Source organism: Anoplophora glabripennis, unplaced genomic scaffold (genome assembly GCF_000390285.2).
Source record: "Anoplophora glabripennis isolate ALB-LARVAE unplaced genomic scaffold, Agla_2.0 scaffold575, whole genome shotgun sequence".
Lineage (NCBI taxonomy): Eukaryota > Metazoa > Arthropoda > Insecta > Coleoptera > Cerambycidae > Anoplophora > Anoplophora glabripennis.
The window spans coordinates 177,337-195,575 of NW_019416655.1; the positions used below are offsets into that span (position 1 = coordinate 177,337).

An 18,239-nucleotide genomic window follows, 5' to 3' on the forward strand; every position below is an offset into this window, starting at 1 on the left:
AAGAACCTGATAGTGACATTCCTGACCTCAATAATATGCTTATTATTGACAACCATCTAAGTAAGTAATATTATTTTTACTTGAGATATTGTCTATAAAAAAATAGCCAACCTTCCTAACAACTAATAGATAATTGTCTAAAAACGATGTGCTAAATCACTTTATTTCACATATCTATCCTTATCGAAAATTCTTTTAATTCTAGCATTATTCCGATGTTTCGGAAAACGTATTTGCTATCAAAAAAGATAAATTCAATAAGGAACATTATATCGCTAAGTCAGTTTGTCTACTGAAGTAAAAGTACTGAAAATAATAGGCAATAAGAAAGATTCTATGATTTTTTTTTTCTTCCTGAACATAAAATTACACTGGATAAACAACATGGATTTCCTTGTAAGTCTACAGCTACAAATACTCTGTCCTGAATGAATCGACCCTAGCGGTTGATGGAAAAAACACATTACTGTGATCTACCTGTATTACTCTAAGGAATTTGATGAGATATCCTTAAAGCGTTAAGTTAAAAAACTGCAATATTATGGAATAAATGATTTTCTCCTTGCACGGTTATCTGACTTTTTTAGTAACGTAGATCCAGAGTCAAAGTAGGTAGCAGCTTTCTTAATTTAAAAATGTTAGAATTGGTGTTCCTTAAGGCTCTCATTTAGGACCCTTATCATACTTGATATATACATCTGATTTACCTGCTATGTTAGTTTCCAAATACTCATCCTATATGGGACTATGACTCTACAATTTGGTTCCTGAAGTTGCTGTGTAATCGTAAATTTATTGAATCAGTCTAATGTGCCACAAAAAGACCACAAATTTAAAAAAATGTTTCTTACTTTACGTATAGATATCACTGCTACAGATCGGGTATTGCAGAAGTTATATTTCGTTGATATAGGCGAGATCTTTATTATTAACAATGATGTATGTTCGTGCTCGTACCTATAAACTGTCTCACGATTTTCATTATCTCCTAGAGGATATTTTTTGCACAACCGAGTTTACCAGTTGTGGAATTCATTATCCAACTATGCAGTATGCATACTTCGATCGGTAACATTAAAAATCTTCTGGGTTCTTTATTGTCTACTACTTTGTGACATTGTTTTAAACGTACATATATTTCTATGTATTCTGGGTTTTTATCATTTTGTATTATTTATTGCTGGGTACAGGTACGTTGTATTGAAATATCGGAAATAAAATAGCGCAAATTTTAATTCTAGTTCGATTCAATTTAGTGAAATTTAAATCCGTACCGTTTATTTTTTTAAGTTTCAATCCACTGCTTCAGAGCGGGTCGAAATCTATAAGATAAGTATAGACTGTGACTCGATTTTTGAGCCAAATCGACTGGAAGACATAAAATTTTTACGGCAGCTGTACTTGGTAATACTGTAGTCGGTTGCGTATTGTTTATTTTATCAGCATGTAGAAATTGATTGAGAACGATTTGAATGGATTTCTCTAATTAAAGGATATCCCAAGGCTCTATCCTTGGTCCTCTCTTGTTTTTCCTACATACATTGAATCTTTTTTACTAAATTAGTTATGTTAACACTTGCAAAATTATCATGTATGTAGACAACGCACAACTGTCTCATTCACCCCAAATAATGTTGAACCAGCTGAAATCTAGATTCGTTCCTGCTGTATTAGTAGTTCTGAAAACAAGTACAGAATTTCACAAATTATTTTGTTATATTTCATATCTCCAGTCAGGACTATTAAATTCATTCCCTAGAGATGAATCCAACGGGCCCCATTCACATCTCTACGATTTCGAAAAATTCACATTGACAATTTTCAAACATTTATTAGTACCACGTTAGATGTAAGACAGTAAAAGGATGATTTCTTGTTTTCATTACAACCATCTCAATTTCTGGAATGACGCCCATCTGAACAATTTTAAAGATGTCAAAATGTAATTGGAATATAATTACATTCTAATTGATTGAATTCCAATTGGGTTTCTTTTGGGTTTCAATCCATCACAAAATTCAACTTAAACCTTTATTCCATTTATATAAATTTTTATATAACAGTCGGAATTCAGAAAGTTTAATCCAAAATGATTTTAGTAAAACACAGTCCTTAGACGGAAGTTAAATTGAATACGATTCAATTCATTTTGACATTATTCGAAATCTTGCAAAGTCGCCTTGCTTGTTTGGATTTTATCGTTTCTAAGCTGTTTATAAACAAGGGTATATGAAAGTTGCAATTTTGCTGGTTTTGAATTATTATTTCTAAATGAGTGATTTTCAAATAGAAAGTGCAGCAAATGCAGCCTGCGAATTTTTGTTGCCCGAACAAATATACTGGGGTTTCTGAAATGTCACTGCTAGCATATTCCATGAAGAAGTCAAGAACTTTAAAATCACCGGCGAGTTTGTGGAGTGAATACTCAATTATTAAGTCAACTATTTCCATAGAGGATAACATGGATATATCAAAATACCCCACGCTGAGAGCATTTTTGAAACGTAAGAATTACGGCTATACACCTAAAAAGTCAACAAGAGAGCAAGTCAACGGTTTTCTCGTTCAGGCATCCGATAACACATATTTGCGGTAGTAGGTAGTGACGATCTTAGGCATTGCAAGAGCATGCCGTTCCGATGAACTATGCAAACTTATTTTGGACGTCAATTTCAAAAATTTCGATGACATGATTGTAGTTACAATTCCAGATTTTAAAAATGGTATGTCACGTACGATTACTTCTCATCTGGGTTCTGTTTCTCACCTGGAAATTCTCAAGAAATAAGTATATCAAGATTAGATTGGAAATTAAAACTGAAATTTCACGCTTTTTTACAACCAACCAGTCGGCAAGAATACCCTTTCTATGATTTCTAATAAGATTGCGCAGTTTTTGAAACTAGAACATCCTGAAATATATACAGACCATTCATTCCGAAGAACATCGGCAACGTTACTGGCTAATACAGGAGTTGATGTATTAGCAATCAAGAGACATGGTGGGTGGAAATCAGCCACAATTGCAGAAAGTTATGTTGCTGACAGTTTAAGTAACAAAAATAAAATAGCTAACAGAATTCTTTACAATGACACTTCAACTCCAAGTTCTAGTAGTACGTCGCATCATGCTGTTTTAATGGATCCATCAGATAATATTGAGCCTCCGGTGACTGAAATGGGGCTTTCAAATCATTTTGAGAAAAATGTGACAATTAGTAAACGCGAGGGGAATAATTATCCAGATTTTATAAATGTTACTAAATGTAATAACTGTACAGTTACTATAAATATTGATTCATAATGATTAATAAAATGTAATGTTCATTAAATATTTCTATTTATTTGTTCATAAAATATGCATTTTATGAACAAATCGCTTTTTTCCCTAGGGAGGTAAGTTACCTCACTTACATAGCAACTTCCATTTCTACGGTAAAATACACTTGCTTCATTAAAAACAGTTTATCAATAGTCTATTTACTATAGTGGAATACATAAAATTTATTTAAGCTTTAGCAACAATGCCGTTAGAATAATTTGTTAAAAATTGATATAATTCCCTACGAACGGAATTCGCATCCAATGTAACCTCCGCCTTAGTCCTCAATATAGTAAGCATCCAACCAAACTCAATTACAACTGGAATTCCACTGGAATTATATTGGAATCTAAGCGGAATCTAATAAAACTAATTGAAACCCTGAGCCCTGCAGAATTCCGAAAATAAATATTTCCATAATTTATATAATTTGCCGTTTATCCTGTAGAAAGACGTCGGGCCTACATTTTAATACCAGCTGTATCTTTATTGCTTCACTAACCCTAATCTCCCTCCAATATTTCTCAAACTTTATCGAGACAGCCCACTGAGACGTTCATATTTTTCAGGAGGATTCCATCCAACACCCACATCTGATATTCACGGATGAGGATAACATGGACGTGAACCACTACGAGGCCGTGGTAACCGACGGGGAGGAGGAAGATTTATTGCGGCCCATCTGTAATAAACACCGGGACACGAGGAACGGGAACAGGACGGCCATCCACTGCCGTACGTACACGCTTATATGTAGCCAGTTGGGTCAAACGTTTCTCGAAAGTATCTCGGTGAATAATGAAGTGGGACAGGCGGAATATGAAAAGTATTGGTCTTTAAAACTCGACGACATATTTTTAACCACCTTGAAAGGAAACATATACATGGTGCTTCGAAAATGTCATTACAAATTCCTATCTCAATTGTAAAAAAAATCATTTACTTAATATTATTATTGAATTTTTTTCAATACCTAATTCTGCTAGTTTTTAAATATATTTCAATGACATTTTATGTTGAAGGTATTCAGGGTAGCCGAAGATAAACATGGTAGTTACCAAGTGGATTCAATGAACAAAAAAAATCGACCTCTTAGATTTTGAAACTTTGGGATGTTAATCTGCTTTGAATTTTACGAGACCCGTGTTTTTGGAACTCTGTGGTGCCATGTCAAAGTTTACATAATGATAACGTTACTACGAAAAGGAAAATGTTGTTTTCAAAATGTGCACAATTTTATCAGCTTTTATCTTTTTTTTTCAGAGTTCAAATTGTTTTAAAACTTTCAGAGATAAATGAGAAAAACGGAAAAAAGTAATTTTTTTTCAAATTTGATTTTCTCAAAAACTCCACTTTTTATTTTTACCAAATTTGGATATTGGTGATTCAGAACTTATCCAAAAAAAATTCTGGATGTACAGGGGGCTCTTACAAATACAATTTTGTAAAGAAAAAAATCAAAAAGTCCTTCAAAAATGATTAAAAATACACTTGTGCAAAGCACTGGAAACTTGTTCAACTGTAAAACCTGACCTGGCATAATTTTAGCATCACGGCGGCAGTGATAAAAACGGACAAAAACTTGAAAGAATTTCTTAAGGAAACGAACAAATAGAATTTTATAGCACCTATTTCATATCGGCAAATGCAACTGATTTTGCCGCTATTATTATTATTAATTAATAAAATGAATTTAAAGTTTTAAATAATAAAATAATTTGACTTACCTGATATTACAACAACTGTTCAAAATTTTTTCCACCGACGTGTAAACACATTTGTTGGGTCTGTCTTATTCAATTTCTACGAACTAACACAAGTGCTGTCTTGTTTCACCATACCACAAATGCTTCACCATAATAAAATGTTTTCTTGCTTCACCATAAATTAAAACGATATCCATCAACTCCGAGTTGCTATACACGCAAGCCATTTTTGACACTAACTACTAAAAAAACTATTGTAAACACTACGCCAACGACAACTGTAAAATTGGATTTCAGTATTTAGAGTCGCTGAGGCCACGTGGCTCTCCACGCGTATTAGGAACGATACTAGAGACCACAGTAATCCAGCTATGTAATGATTGAAAGTACTACAAATTCAATCATTTTTTTCTCGGAAACTATAAGGAGTTTACAAAAAATTTTTTTCGATATTGACTCCATTTCTCATGACGCATCTACTCCCAAATTTTTTTGGATAAGTTGTGAATCACTCTGTATTTTTTTAGGCCAAATAAGCTATCTTTTAGCTAAGCGGCAATATGCCAATATGCTTCGTTCGAGAGATACGTTTTCGAAAATCATCCTGTCAAAACGTTTTTTTTTAATGCGCAGAATTTTATCAGCAAATTGACATATTGACGCTCGACTAAAATATAGCTTATTTGGCCTTGAAAAACATACCCAAATTTGGTGAATATAAAGGTGGGGTTTTTGAGAAAATCTGTTTTGGAAAAAGTTACTTTTTTGCGTTTTTCTCATTTATCTCACAAAATTCTAAAGCAATTTGAATTCTGAAAAAAAAACTGGTAAAAGCTGATGAAATTCTACACATTTTGAAACAAAAAAAACGTTTCGATAGGATGATTTGGGTGAAAATGACGACCACTTGAAAAAAATATGTATTTTCATTTTCGGAAAAACGCTGTCATGTTTAAATTTTGATATGGTGCCACAGAGCTCCAAAAATGTTTTTCAGAAAAACAAAAAAACGGGTTGAATAAAATTCAAATTCGATTTGTTTTGCTACCACTAGAGTTACTTTCTACCTAACGGAATAACTGAAACTATCTTTGGTTTTCACCATATCTTTTTTTTTGTTTTGTAGCTAATAATTTTGCACGAATAATAAATCACACGCACGCAAAATAAGCTAATATTTATTGACATGAAAATTTGACACAAGCCTATTTAGAAAAGAAATAGCAATATCAACGCCTGAAAGAAAATCACCACAAAATACATTGAAGCTTTTAAATGCAAATAACACAGAAACCGATAATGTTAGGCGACCTAGACAAATGTACATTTTTTATGTAGAATTGACTTCCAAGTCGTTAAATTTCTCATATATTTCTAGACTATCATTGCGAATGGCATAATCAAAGATGAAGCACATGTTTTTTAAAATAAGACACAGTCTTGCATTTAGACTTGTTCAGTTGTAAATAACTGTTTTTTAACATCATTTAGTGTTTCTATTAAATATTACCTATATTTACATGATCAGCAACTAATAGATGATATGAATTTGTACTATTAAACATTATGACAAATCATTTATAAATATAATGAAAAAGGCCCTAAATTTTAACCACGCGGCACTCCTTATTTAAGATTTAAATCAAGTTACCTCTATTCAAAAGTCGAATCCTCCTATTGGAATATAGGCCTTTAAACGTTATTTCACGAAACTACATTCTAACATTTTTAATATAACTACAAATTTAGCAATAATATAGTTTAACTAGACTAGAATGCTCCCAGCGGCTTGTTTCTCCACAACCAATTGCAACAGAAAATGAATTTTATTTTTCTCTTGAACAGGCATATGCTTTTCAGTAAATATGTTTTAGGTGAGAAATTGCGTTCATCTTCGGCTATCCCAAAAACTTTCTATAACAAATTTTATTGAATATCTTATCTTCAAAAAAAAAAAAAAATAAATGAACTAAAAAAAAATAAACTTTCTAATGAAGCAAAACTCGGTTTATTTTCATTCAGGGTAACTTAAATTATGGCCTACTCTTCTTGGAATCCTGTATTTTTATTTTATAAATATCTCACAAAACAAAGAAGTTTGGAATATCATTTCAGATCTTGGAAGTAAATGTAAGTCTTCATTTATATTGCAAAATATGTATATTTTAACTTTTAGGAATTGTCTCAAAACACTAAATACGTTTTTTCTCGGGAACGAATAACGTTATCGACTTGAAACAAGTGAATTTCTTGTAAGCTTTTCTAATGGTCAAAAGACTAAAGAAAGATTAAAATACGAATCTATTAAATATTTTGAAAAATTGTAAATAAGTGAATCTTTTTATAAGCTTTTCTAATGGTCTTTAATACGGAACTATTTAATATTTAAAAAAATCGTAAATAAATGATAATTTAAGATTTCTAAACTTTTTTATAATTTGTTTTTCGTCGATGTTTGTTACCAATAATACTAAATTTTAGAAAAAATATCATAGCAACGTTTCCTGCTGTTTTTATGATTTCATTTTTGCTCATAATTTCCGAACGTCCTATACACCGTTGTTATAATAACCCGTAACTGAGACGTCATCTTCTTAGACTATAAAAAAACGGAAATACCTTTTGTGGAAATCACCAGGACTACTTCGTCTGACAATAATTTGTGTTTTCTTTAGCAGCGTCAGAATCCTGGAAAAGAACTGGGCGATGTATGACGCGAAAGATAAACGTTAGACCTGAATCGGGAACAATTTAATCCCATACAGATGGTCAATAATATATATTTAGTCGTAAAATATGAGAAGCTGCATGATATAGAGTGAGAGAAAGGTCTGTCTAGACGGCACTCTCGAATCAACCCTTGAAGATTAATAATTTGTATATCCCTAAGCCCAAAGTAGAGCTTTATTTTTTCTGGAGATTTATATTCTCCGTGATGCCATTTACAAACAAAGAGAACTGTTATTGAATATTTAAGAACGCTTTTATTCTGTACTAAATTATTAGAAGACGGGTTTTCCTTTTAAATTGTAAGATAAAAGAATGTATATATTCCAAAGAAAAATATGTACCTGTAAAAATGTTTATGCATATACAGGCTGGTTCAGGACAAATTGTACATACTGTAAGTTAGGTGAGGTGTTACAGGGTGATCCCTGAATTTTCACTAAAAATTGTTTTGGCTATAACTTGAAACATTTGTGAGGATGAATATATTTTGTACACCATATACCACCAAATAGCTTCCAGAAGCAAGAATACCGACCTTAGGACTGGAACAATTTTGGAACAATAGTGTATTTTCCCTACAATTTCATATACAGTACATGAATCAATGACAAAAACCATGAATTTGATTTTTTGTCAAGTTTTCCTCAACTTTTAAATTAACTATGAATTCTGGTAACACTTTTTTTCAATAATTAAATTTCGGTAAAATTAAAAATTATTAAAACAATAAGATCAAGATTACATTAAAACACAAATCATGTTTCAACCACTGTGATTAGTGTGCCAATATTTAGGAATTTTTCGTTACTAGTACCAGTCCTGCAATGTTGGGTTGTCTAAGGTCGGGGGTCACGTGACGTAAACATCTACGAAACAATAAAAAAACAAATTTTATTGTAATTTTATTAATAAAATTTAAACATTCTGAACCTAAACTATTATTATTATTACTCGCTTTCAAATTTAAATGTCACATGTTTGCTAAAATAACATTAAAATGCCGTTTAAAAATGTTTATTTGATTAACAGAGACCATTGACCAAAATATAACTAAATCATAAGCTGTTGAGAGTGTAACAAAAAATAGAAAAAATAGTTCTTGACACTGGTTCGTTTATTTTCAGTGAATTGTATCAAACAGAAAAAATATACAGGGTGAACTTTCTGAGAACCACAAAAAGTGGGATTTTTAGATTCTGACTTAAAAAATGTGTTGGTCTTCAGTGGCGTATATTGTATACCAGAAATAAATAAATTATAATTCTACTTTGCCAGTTCAAATATCACACTTGATAAAAACATGCTGAAGTAAACATGTGAACAAATAACTTAACCTCACTATTTAATTGTTAGTCAAATTGTATTAGTATTACACTTCCAATGTCCAACTTTTCATGAAGGGAAGAAATATTATTTCGTTTTCGACCAGGTTGTTCCACTATGTTATTACTAGCATGTACTATAAAAAAAATAGAGAACATAAATCTATTCTTATCATTAATGATCTCTCATTTATTAATTAAATTACAAATTTATTAATTAGCATTGTGGTACTTTTTAAAGATTCCATCAAAATACGTAGTATGTTATTTACGAAATATGAAAAGTATAGAAAATTTTTCAGGTAAATTCCAGTTCATGTTTCAAATTTCAACAACTTTCTGCTGTAACTAAATCTTTCTTGGAAATGCTTCAGCGACCGTATTCTAAAGGATAGTTTTTTTATATATTTATAAGCCACAAAATCACGTATTCACATGAGACGTCTGGATTTTCCCAGAAGTGAAATATGAGCGTATTTTTCACAGTTTATGCAAAGAAATGGTGGTTAACTTATTGTGGATCCCGAGAAGGTTTTATAGTAAAATTAAAAGAAAAACTTTTGTTAACACAAAAACTGCGAAGCAAGAAATTATCCACAGAAGCAAATAATTTCTTTTGTCGTTTTCTATTTTCGTACACTTTATTGAATTATTCTACGTTGTCATTTTATATCACTATTACTATATCGATATAAACCGCATATCATTTTTAGAAAGCCACCCGAGTTGTTTTGCGCTTTCACATTTGCGTAAACGCGTAGGACTATCTAATCCTTGTATTATCCTTATCTTATTGAGAATAGAATTACATGATTATTACGGTAAATTCAGTTATTATTAGAATCATTTGCCATCGTTAATAAATAATCTCGTTTATATTTAACGGGAAGATAATGGTTAACATAACTGTAATTGAGATATAATATCTCACTGGGAGTACATATCTTTATTACGATAATTTTAGCATGAAATTTTTGAAATTAGTTTATGTGCATGAACTCTTTTGCTCCAATAGTAATTTTCTTCAGTGAATAACCCAATATAAATTAAGTAACCTTAATATAATTTTGTTTCCTTCAAATGTTGTGTACCTTCAAAGAAATCTTTATATTGTTTATTTCATTTTTCACCTAGGTATAGTATATTTCGGTAATTTTATATGTAGAGAGTATTATGGACACCTAACAGTCTTTATTGCAGATTATGCAGATTTTTTTGAAACATCACTTTATTTGCTGTGAGAAAAAATGTATGTGTTGCACGTCGTTAAAATGCACATTTCATGAGAAGAATAATTCAGTTTTTCACTAAAACTAGCAGATTTGAGGATATTTTTTGCTAAACTTGCAACTATATTAGACCAGTTTACTATTAGACCAGTTTACTTCTCTGAATATAATATTATGCATTCAAATTTAAAAGGCAATATCAGAATCCATTGACTTTGATTAGAGGTAAGTTGATCTGAATCATAGAAAGTATTTTATATATTTATATGTACAGGGTATAAGAAGTTTGACTGCCATTACTTCAGCATGAGATAGAGTAATTATAAACGAATAAAAAAGTTACAGGGACGTAAGATTAACAACTATTAAAATACAGCGAGTATCAATATTAGGGAGTTTCATCACAACGTCATGAACGCTTAACCTAACGCTACACATCTGATGCATACCACGTGTGCACGCGGCACGTGTGCATAGTGTTGTGTTATTCATTCATGAGCCTAAGTGAAATGATTTGTTTACTCCTTATCGTTCACAGCGTATTAAAAACATAGTAAAAACTAGGTTAGTGACCGATTAATACGGTAAGTCAAGATTCACTTTCGGTAAACCTTTGTGGGTTAGCGGTCAAGAACGGTCCCAAAATGTGTTTAAATAATGATATGAAAATATTTTTTTTAATCCCGTATTTGTATTCTACTCATTTTTCCCCATCTTGTCTTAAAATTAATGACATTATGACTGAATCACCCTGTATTTATAAATTTTGCAGAAGGGTAGCAACTGATATAGGGCAAGGACAGTAATAAATAACGACTCAAATCTTTCAAATAGCCCTAAAAAATCTAACGTCGATTAAATTGATGTCGCGTATCCAAAAAAGTTACAATATCTTGTAAAACCTAGCCCCAAATCAAAATCTTACAAGAGTGAAAAAGATAGAATAAAACACCGCTTTGTCTAAAAAAAAGGGAAACTTAGGCGTACTCAAAAAAAAAAAAAATAGGGAGTCCATTGGGTACTATAACCCCTCTACCCTTCTTTCGCGCTTAGATATTTTAAACCACAATTACACAAAAACTGTGCCGACTTAAGATTAAAATATGTGCTAAATTTCAAATAAATATCTCTACAATCACCGGACACCTTGTATTTTGAAAATGGGTCTCGGAAATGAAAAGTGGCATAAGAAAAGTTCCATTATTTTAGTCCAAAGAATATGTGTTTGACTTGATCTACTAATTTGTAGCACCCCTGTATAAAAAGGTCTTGCCTTTATATTAATATGTTTTCAAAACTTTGTGTATAAAGAACATACCTACATACACATTATAAATAATTTTTCCCCGTCAACGGTTTCTGTTGTCAAAGATAAATGATACTACTACTGATAATTGCATCGTTTGCACAAATTGAAAAGCATTTTTGTCAAGAAGTATGCATGTTAACAGTCAAGAGAGTGATAATTAAAAAACCACTACACTTTCTCAAAATCTACACCAACAAAATATACACGGTGTCCCAGAATAACGTGTACAACGGAGGACCACAGATTCATGGACTCAAAATAGGCAGATTTAGGCTAATTCACCTATATCCGAAATCGCTTCGTTTGGCCGTCAAATTTTTTGAATTTTGTAAATAACTTGAATACGTATTAATTGATTTTGATTATTTTTGGGGTGTGGACTTTTGCTTTCAATCTACACATGTTGGTGTTATACAGAGTGTTTTTTAAAACCTGCAACTCCTACAAAATTGATGTATCGTGAAAATATCCGTTCATAACTTTTTCCTCTTTCGAGCAATAATGACTATTTTTTATCTGATAGGTGATACGATTTGGAAGTTTTTTTTTGTCTCTACAACTTTATCGTGCCGCTCATATTATAATAGTAAACAAAGTGTTAACTATTATAATGCACTGATTTTGTAGGTTGACTGTAATTTCAGTCTTATCTTTAACTTATTGTACATGACAATTCTTAGTGAGTGTTTACGACGATGAGATATACCACCTGTTACTTCAATTTTCGATACGGATACACACACATACGACGAATTAGAATTGTTTACAACGTGCCTAATTTTATTCAAAAAATTAGAAAAAATAATCAAATACAACGCATTGAGAGTATTATTATTGACCCTGTTATTCTACCCAATAGACCGAATGGCGAATTTTGTTTAGAATTTTTGCAAAACACTACCCGAGTTATTGGAAGGTGTGTCGGTATTGCTCAGAGCTAAAATTTGGTTTATGCAAAGCGTGTCCTTTAACTTTCTTCGCCGAATTAACCTTTGTTATAGAATCAACGGTGGTCATTTTGAGCAGTTTTTATAATAAGTTGTACTAAATCTAATAACATCAACTTTGTTACTTTTATTTCCAACATTTTTATTGCATTTGATTGTTTTTACCAATTATCTCTATAAAATTAAGCATGTTGTAAATATTTCGTCGTATGTGTGTGTGTGTGTATCGATATCGAAGTAGCATGTGGTATATCTTATCGTAGTAAACACTCATTAAGAATTAGCAGGTATAATGACTTAAAGATCAAACTGAAATTACAGTCAACCTACAAAATCAGTGCCTAATCGAAATCGAATAATACGTATTCGAGTTATTTACAAAATTCAAAAAATTTTCACGAACTTTGAAGCCATATAGCAGCCAAACGAAGCGATTTCGGATTTAGGTAAATTAGCCTAAATCTGCCTATTTTGAGTCCACGAATCTGTGGTCTTCCGTTGTACACGTTATTCTGGGACACCCTGTATACTACAAAAAAAAATAAACGCTTCTTTAAAGCATTCTTAACAATTTATATCTTTAAAATCAATATCAAAATCTCCTCTATACCAAATTTCATTTATACAAAGTGCAAAATTATTCCAAATAAAAGTTGCACCAAATCAGTTTATTTACTTTTTGAAATTATTTACAATTATACAAGGTGTTCAATTTCTTCTGAACATTACCTAACTTCATTTTTTCAAAATTAACAACCTGTATATTATAGCATTGCCGAGTGCTGCAAACGTCATTTTTTTTCATCAACTAACATCGAAACGATACATTTCAAGAAATTGAAAAATCAAATAACAAGCAAGAAACGCAAAAATGATTTAGGTAACGCCTAGAAGAAATAGGATGCCCTGTGTAATTTCAATTCATTTAAAGATGTGAAAAAATTGATTTTATTTGTTGAAACACTTTTTTGTATTAGCGATATTATCAGAGCTATGGAAGCAAAGTTGTGCTGAGGTACCCTTGATCTAAATCAATTTATTTCCATCCAAGGGCCTGAAGCCTAAAGAGGTGGAAGTATGGCCGATAAACCAATCGTAAGATTATGCATCTATAATGCAAAATTAAATGTCACAAAGTCGATCAAAACTGTTCAAGATATAGGTCCAAATTTTCAAATTATCTAACTATTCTGCTTTGCAGTTCATACGCATTAATTGATACGCTGTCATATTTATCTTCTCCAGCGAGACGCAGTTAACTGAAAGAAATAATGATTACAACAGTCCTGGTGTCAGGATTTGGACGTAAAGCTTAAGTAGAGCACAGTACAGCGCCGAAATTCCCAGAAATTATCCACATAGACACAACCCAGAAATGCGGAGGATATATTTTAATAATCCCGAGCAGTTATATATTACCCATATCGTCTATTGTGACGGTTTGAGGGTGGGGTACATAGTGCGCTGAAATGCTGAAAATTCTCGGATAATTGCGTTTAACACCAGTTGAATTACGAGGTCGCGTGTCTAATTTTTTATTAGGGAGGATGGTTTTAAATAGATATTTGCTCACCTCCACTGGAAAGGTGAAATATTGCAGGTCGTGATTTCGTGGCGAGAACAAATGCTTTTTGCTTTCTAATCAAGCTTCATGGGTGTTGAAAACTGCTAGAAAACAAATGAGATATTGGATCATGTGCATACAAGCGCCCAAAAGATGTTTCAGCGATTTTCACGAATTTAGAAAAAAGTACCATTGAAAACTGAGAGATTATTTCTGTTACTATTTGCAAACAAATAACGTACATGATACTGTTTTTATGAGAAATACAAAATAATATAAAAACAAGTTATGCTACTGCAAAAAAGATGTACAATAACAATTTATATAATAGTAAGAGTTTAGATAACATAGAAAAAATAAAAAAAAATTGTACAACAACAGATCCCTATTTAATTGCACACCATCTGAATAATAATTATTATTATACAATATTTCGTTTTGGGAGAGTTTTTAAACTTCGAAAGAAAGCTATTCGCTGTACTATGACTATAACATCCACAAGCACATCTTGTAAAAACTTGTTCAAAACTTGTTCAACAGTTTAAATTGATCAACGTTGTTCAGCAAATACATTTTAGAAATAATATTGTGCGCAGAACATAATTTTTATATACCAAAATTCTACATATTTAGTATATTTTAATAATTTGTAATTGAATTTTTTATCTGGTCCATGAGTTGATAAATGTTGGTGTTATTGTTTTATAAACAGGGTGTTTCTGAAATAAGGGCGCTCCTTGAAAGGAATGATAGAGGACAAGAAAGTGAGCAACTTTTATTAAGCAACTGATGGTCTAAATGCTTCTGTTTTCGAGAAAATTATATAAGAAAACTAGCAATAACTATAAACCGACCCTGTGCATCTTGTGCACATGCGTTATGTGTTACAGTATTCTTAGCCGGCGTCAGTACCGTGTCACGTGTACTACAGGAACAATTATTACACCCCTCTCATGTACAAAGGGTTCAGGCAACAATGATTTACAGCCCCGTGTGGAATTTTGCCAGTAGTTTCGACATCAAATAACACAAGATCCGGATTTTACAAGCAAGGTGCTTTTTACGGATGAATGTTGTTTTACTAGAGACGGCATACTAAATTTTCACAACAGTCACTATTAGTGTGATACAAAACCTCATGTTTGTACAGAGATCTCGGTTTCAGCAACGGTTTTTAGTGTGTGTTGTTTTTGGTGACAGAATTTTAACCGTCAAGCATGTTTATTAGCACATCTAAATAACTTTGAACAATATTTGTAGAACATATCGTAAGTAGGTAATTCGTTTATTCGTTTAATTTTTGTGTTACTTTTAAACGAGGTTTGAGTAATTTCAGTATTTTCGAACAAAAAATTTAAACCGTCAAAACTGCCATCATCCCTTTCGAACTGTAGCGCGCGGGAATCTCGATATCAAAGGTATAGCTGACTGCCGTACCATAGACGACTTTAAATTTGTTTATCTGCTCCCACTATAGTAAATAGACTATTAATACATTGTTTTTAAGGAGATAAGTGGATTTTACCGTAGAAGTGGAAGTTGCTATGGACAACGCGAGGTATGTGAGGTAACTTACCTCCCTAAAGAAAAAAGCGATTTCGAGTTATAAATACATACTTTATGAACAAATAAATAGAAATATATTACATTTTATTAATTATTATGAATGAATATTTATAGTAATTGTACAGTTATTACATTTAGTAACATTTATAAAATCTGGATAATTATTCCCCTCGCGTTTACTAATTGTCATATTTTTCTCAAAATGATTTGACCGCATGATGCGACGTACACTGAAACCTGGAGTTGAAGTGTCATTGTAAAGAATCCTGTTGGCTATTTCATTTTTGTTACTTAAACTGTCAGCAACATAACTTTCTGCATTTGTGGCTGATTTCCACCCACCATGTCTCTTGATTGTTAAAACATCAACTCCTGTATTAGCCAATAACGTTGCCGACGCTCTTCGGAATGAATGGCCTGTATATGTTTCAGGATGTTCTAGTTTCAAAAACTGTGTAATCTTATTAGGAATCATAGAAAGGATATCCTTGCCGACTGGTTGGTTGTAACATCTACCTGCTTGATAGCGCATAAAAAAGCGTGAAATTTCAGTTTTAACTTTCAATCTAATCTTGATATATTTCTTGAGAATTTCTAGGTGAGAAACAGAACCAAGATGAGAAGTAATTGTAATTGTAATTAGAATCTGGAATTGTAACTATAATATCATCGAAATTTTTTAAATTGTCGTTGTCCAAAGCAAGTTTGCATAAATCATCAGAACGGCATGCTCCTGCAATGCCTAAGACCGTCACTACCTTCATTAGCAAATATGTGTTATCGGGTGCCTGATCGAGAAAATCGTTGCATTGTTATGTTGTAAAAGCGTTTGCCTTTTTAGGTATATCCACTTTCTCCTCTATGAAAAAAATTCGCAGGCAGCATTTGCTACTCTTTCTATTTGAAAATCACTCATTTAGAAATAATAATTCAAAACCAGCAAAATTGCTACTTTTATGTAGTTTTGTTTATAAACGACAAAATCCAAACAACCAAGGCGACTTTGCAAAATTTCGAATAATGTTAAAATTAATTGATTAAGATGTGTCAAAAAATAAAACCTAATCTTTATTTCATGAACCATATAGAACTATGTGAGCTGATAAAATGTTATACACCACGCAGCAGTTAATAAGTACCTATAATTTACCAGTCTCGGACTCTATTGCCAGCCCTTGCTCCGCTCGGGCGCAAAATCGTCCTCAACTGGTAAATAATACTCCTTTATGGTGTAAATAATAACTATTAAACCTTCATGTGAATTTTTTTTCAATTTAAAACGCAATGTTTTAGACCAGCAGTTTAATAAAAGTTGCTTATTTTCGTTCTCTCTATAACACTTTTTAAGAAACACACTTACTTCAGAAACACTCTGTATTGTATTTATTGTGACTAGTTCTATACTACTATTATTATAATATTTGGGATAATCAACTATAATTATTATTTATAAGAATTTAATACATTTGACCCATTAAGTCCACATTTAATTACCAAAAACAGAAACTCTCAAACAACGATTTATTTTCAGGAAGACAAGGTGCTAAAAGCACATAAAAAATTATATCTTTCGGTAAACATCAAGTGACCCCTTTCCGTCACAAGCTCTGCTAATTTTAATAACAAACGCCTGTCTGTGTTAGCCGTCATATTAACATGAAGCAGAACAAGTCCAGTCCACCCGGCAGCAGATCATCGCATTACCATGATTAACAGCTGACGTATCGGGGGCGTTCCGTTCATTATTATGCGATTTCTGAATAACATTAGCGAAAAGAGCGCGGTGCGTGTTCAGCTTATTTTTGTTGATGGATTTTCTAATTAACCTGAAAAATGTCTTTGTCCCTCGGCGGACTATCATGCTTACCTTAGATTTTTAAATGCCTCGCTGCGGGGGTATTTTCCGGGGTCGCCATAAATATTAATTAACGCACGGGCACAGACGGCACGCTTTCAGACCCTGAAAAAATTATAGGGCAATTTACAATTCACTTATTTTAAATAAGCGGATTAAAATTATGAAGCGTGGCTAATTCGGGCACTTATTTTTACGAAATAGTGATTTACATCAATGTTTTCAAACCTCTAAAGAAAAATCGACTGGTGTTAAATTAGAGTATCATGGCGGATGCTCTGCCTCAGTCCCCATACTCTCAAAATACATTTATCAGAAGAATTTGGAATTCAACGTCAACTATCTTAAGAAAGGCTCTTGAAGAAATAACAAGAAGAAACGAAAAGGTGCTTGCTAACTGTCTCAAATATGACTGTTAAGCCCACCACTAGCTACAAGAAAAAATGCTCTTCAACTGTCCTAAGAAAGACTGTTGAAGAATCTAGGGAAAAGGACTGTTGAGCCAGCAACTACCCACCAGAAAAAATTCTCCTCAATTTTCCTGAAAAGGACAGGGAAAGAAACGGCGAAAGGAAAGTGTATAAGTACTCGCTATCTATCAAATGACCTTTATGACCTTGAAAATAAGCCCTAATTAACACCATGGTCACTAGCAGATTTCTTGTTCTGTACTCTGTTTTCACATTTTT

The 18,239-nt window shown here is 32.2% G+C and overlaps 1 protein-coding gene across 1 annotated transcript in view; it reads left to right on the forward strand.

Moving 5' to 3' along the window:
• Positions 1-18,239, forward strand: part of LOC108911670 — a 115,257-nt gene that overhangs the window by 53,416 nt on the left and 43,602 nt on the right. The window contains exon 4 of the mRNA XM_023455169.1: positions 3,892-4,148. Within this exon, the coding sequence (XP_023310937.1) occupies positions 3,892-4,148 (257 nt within the window). The remainder of the gene's footprint in view (positions 1-3,891; positions 4,149-18,239) is intronic.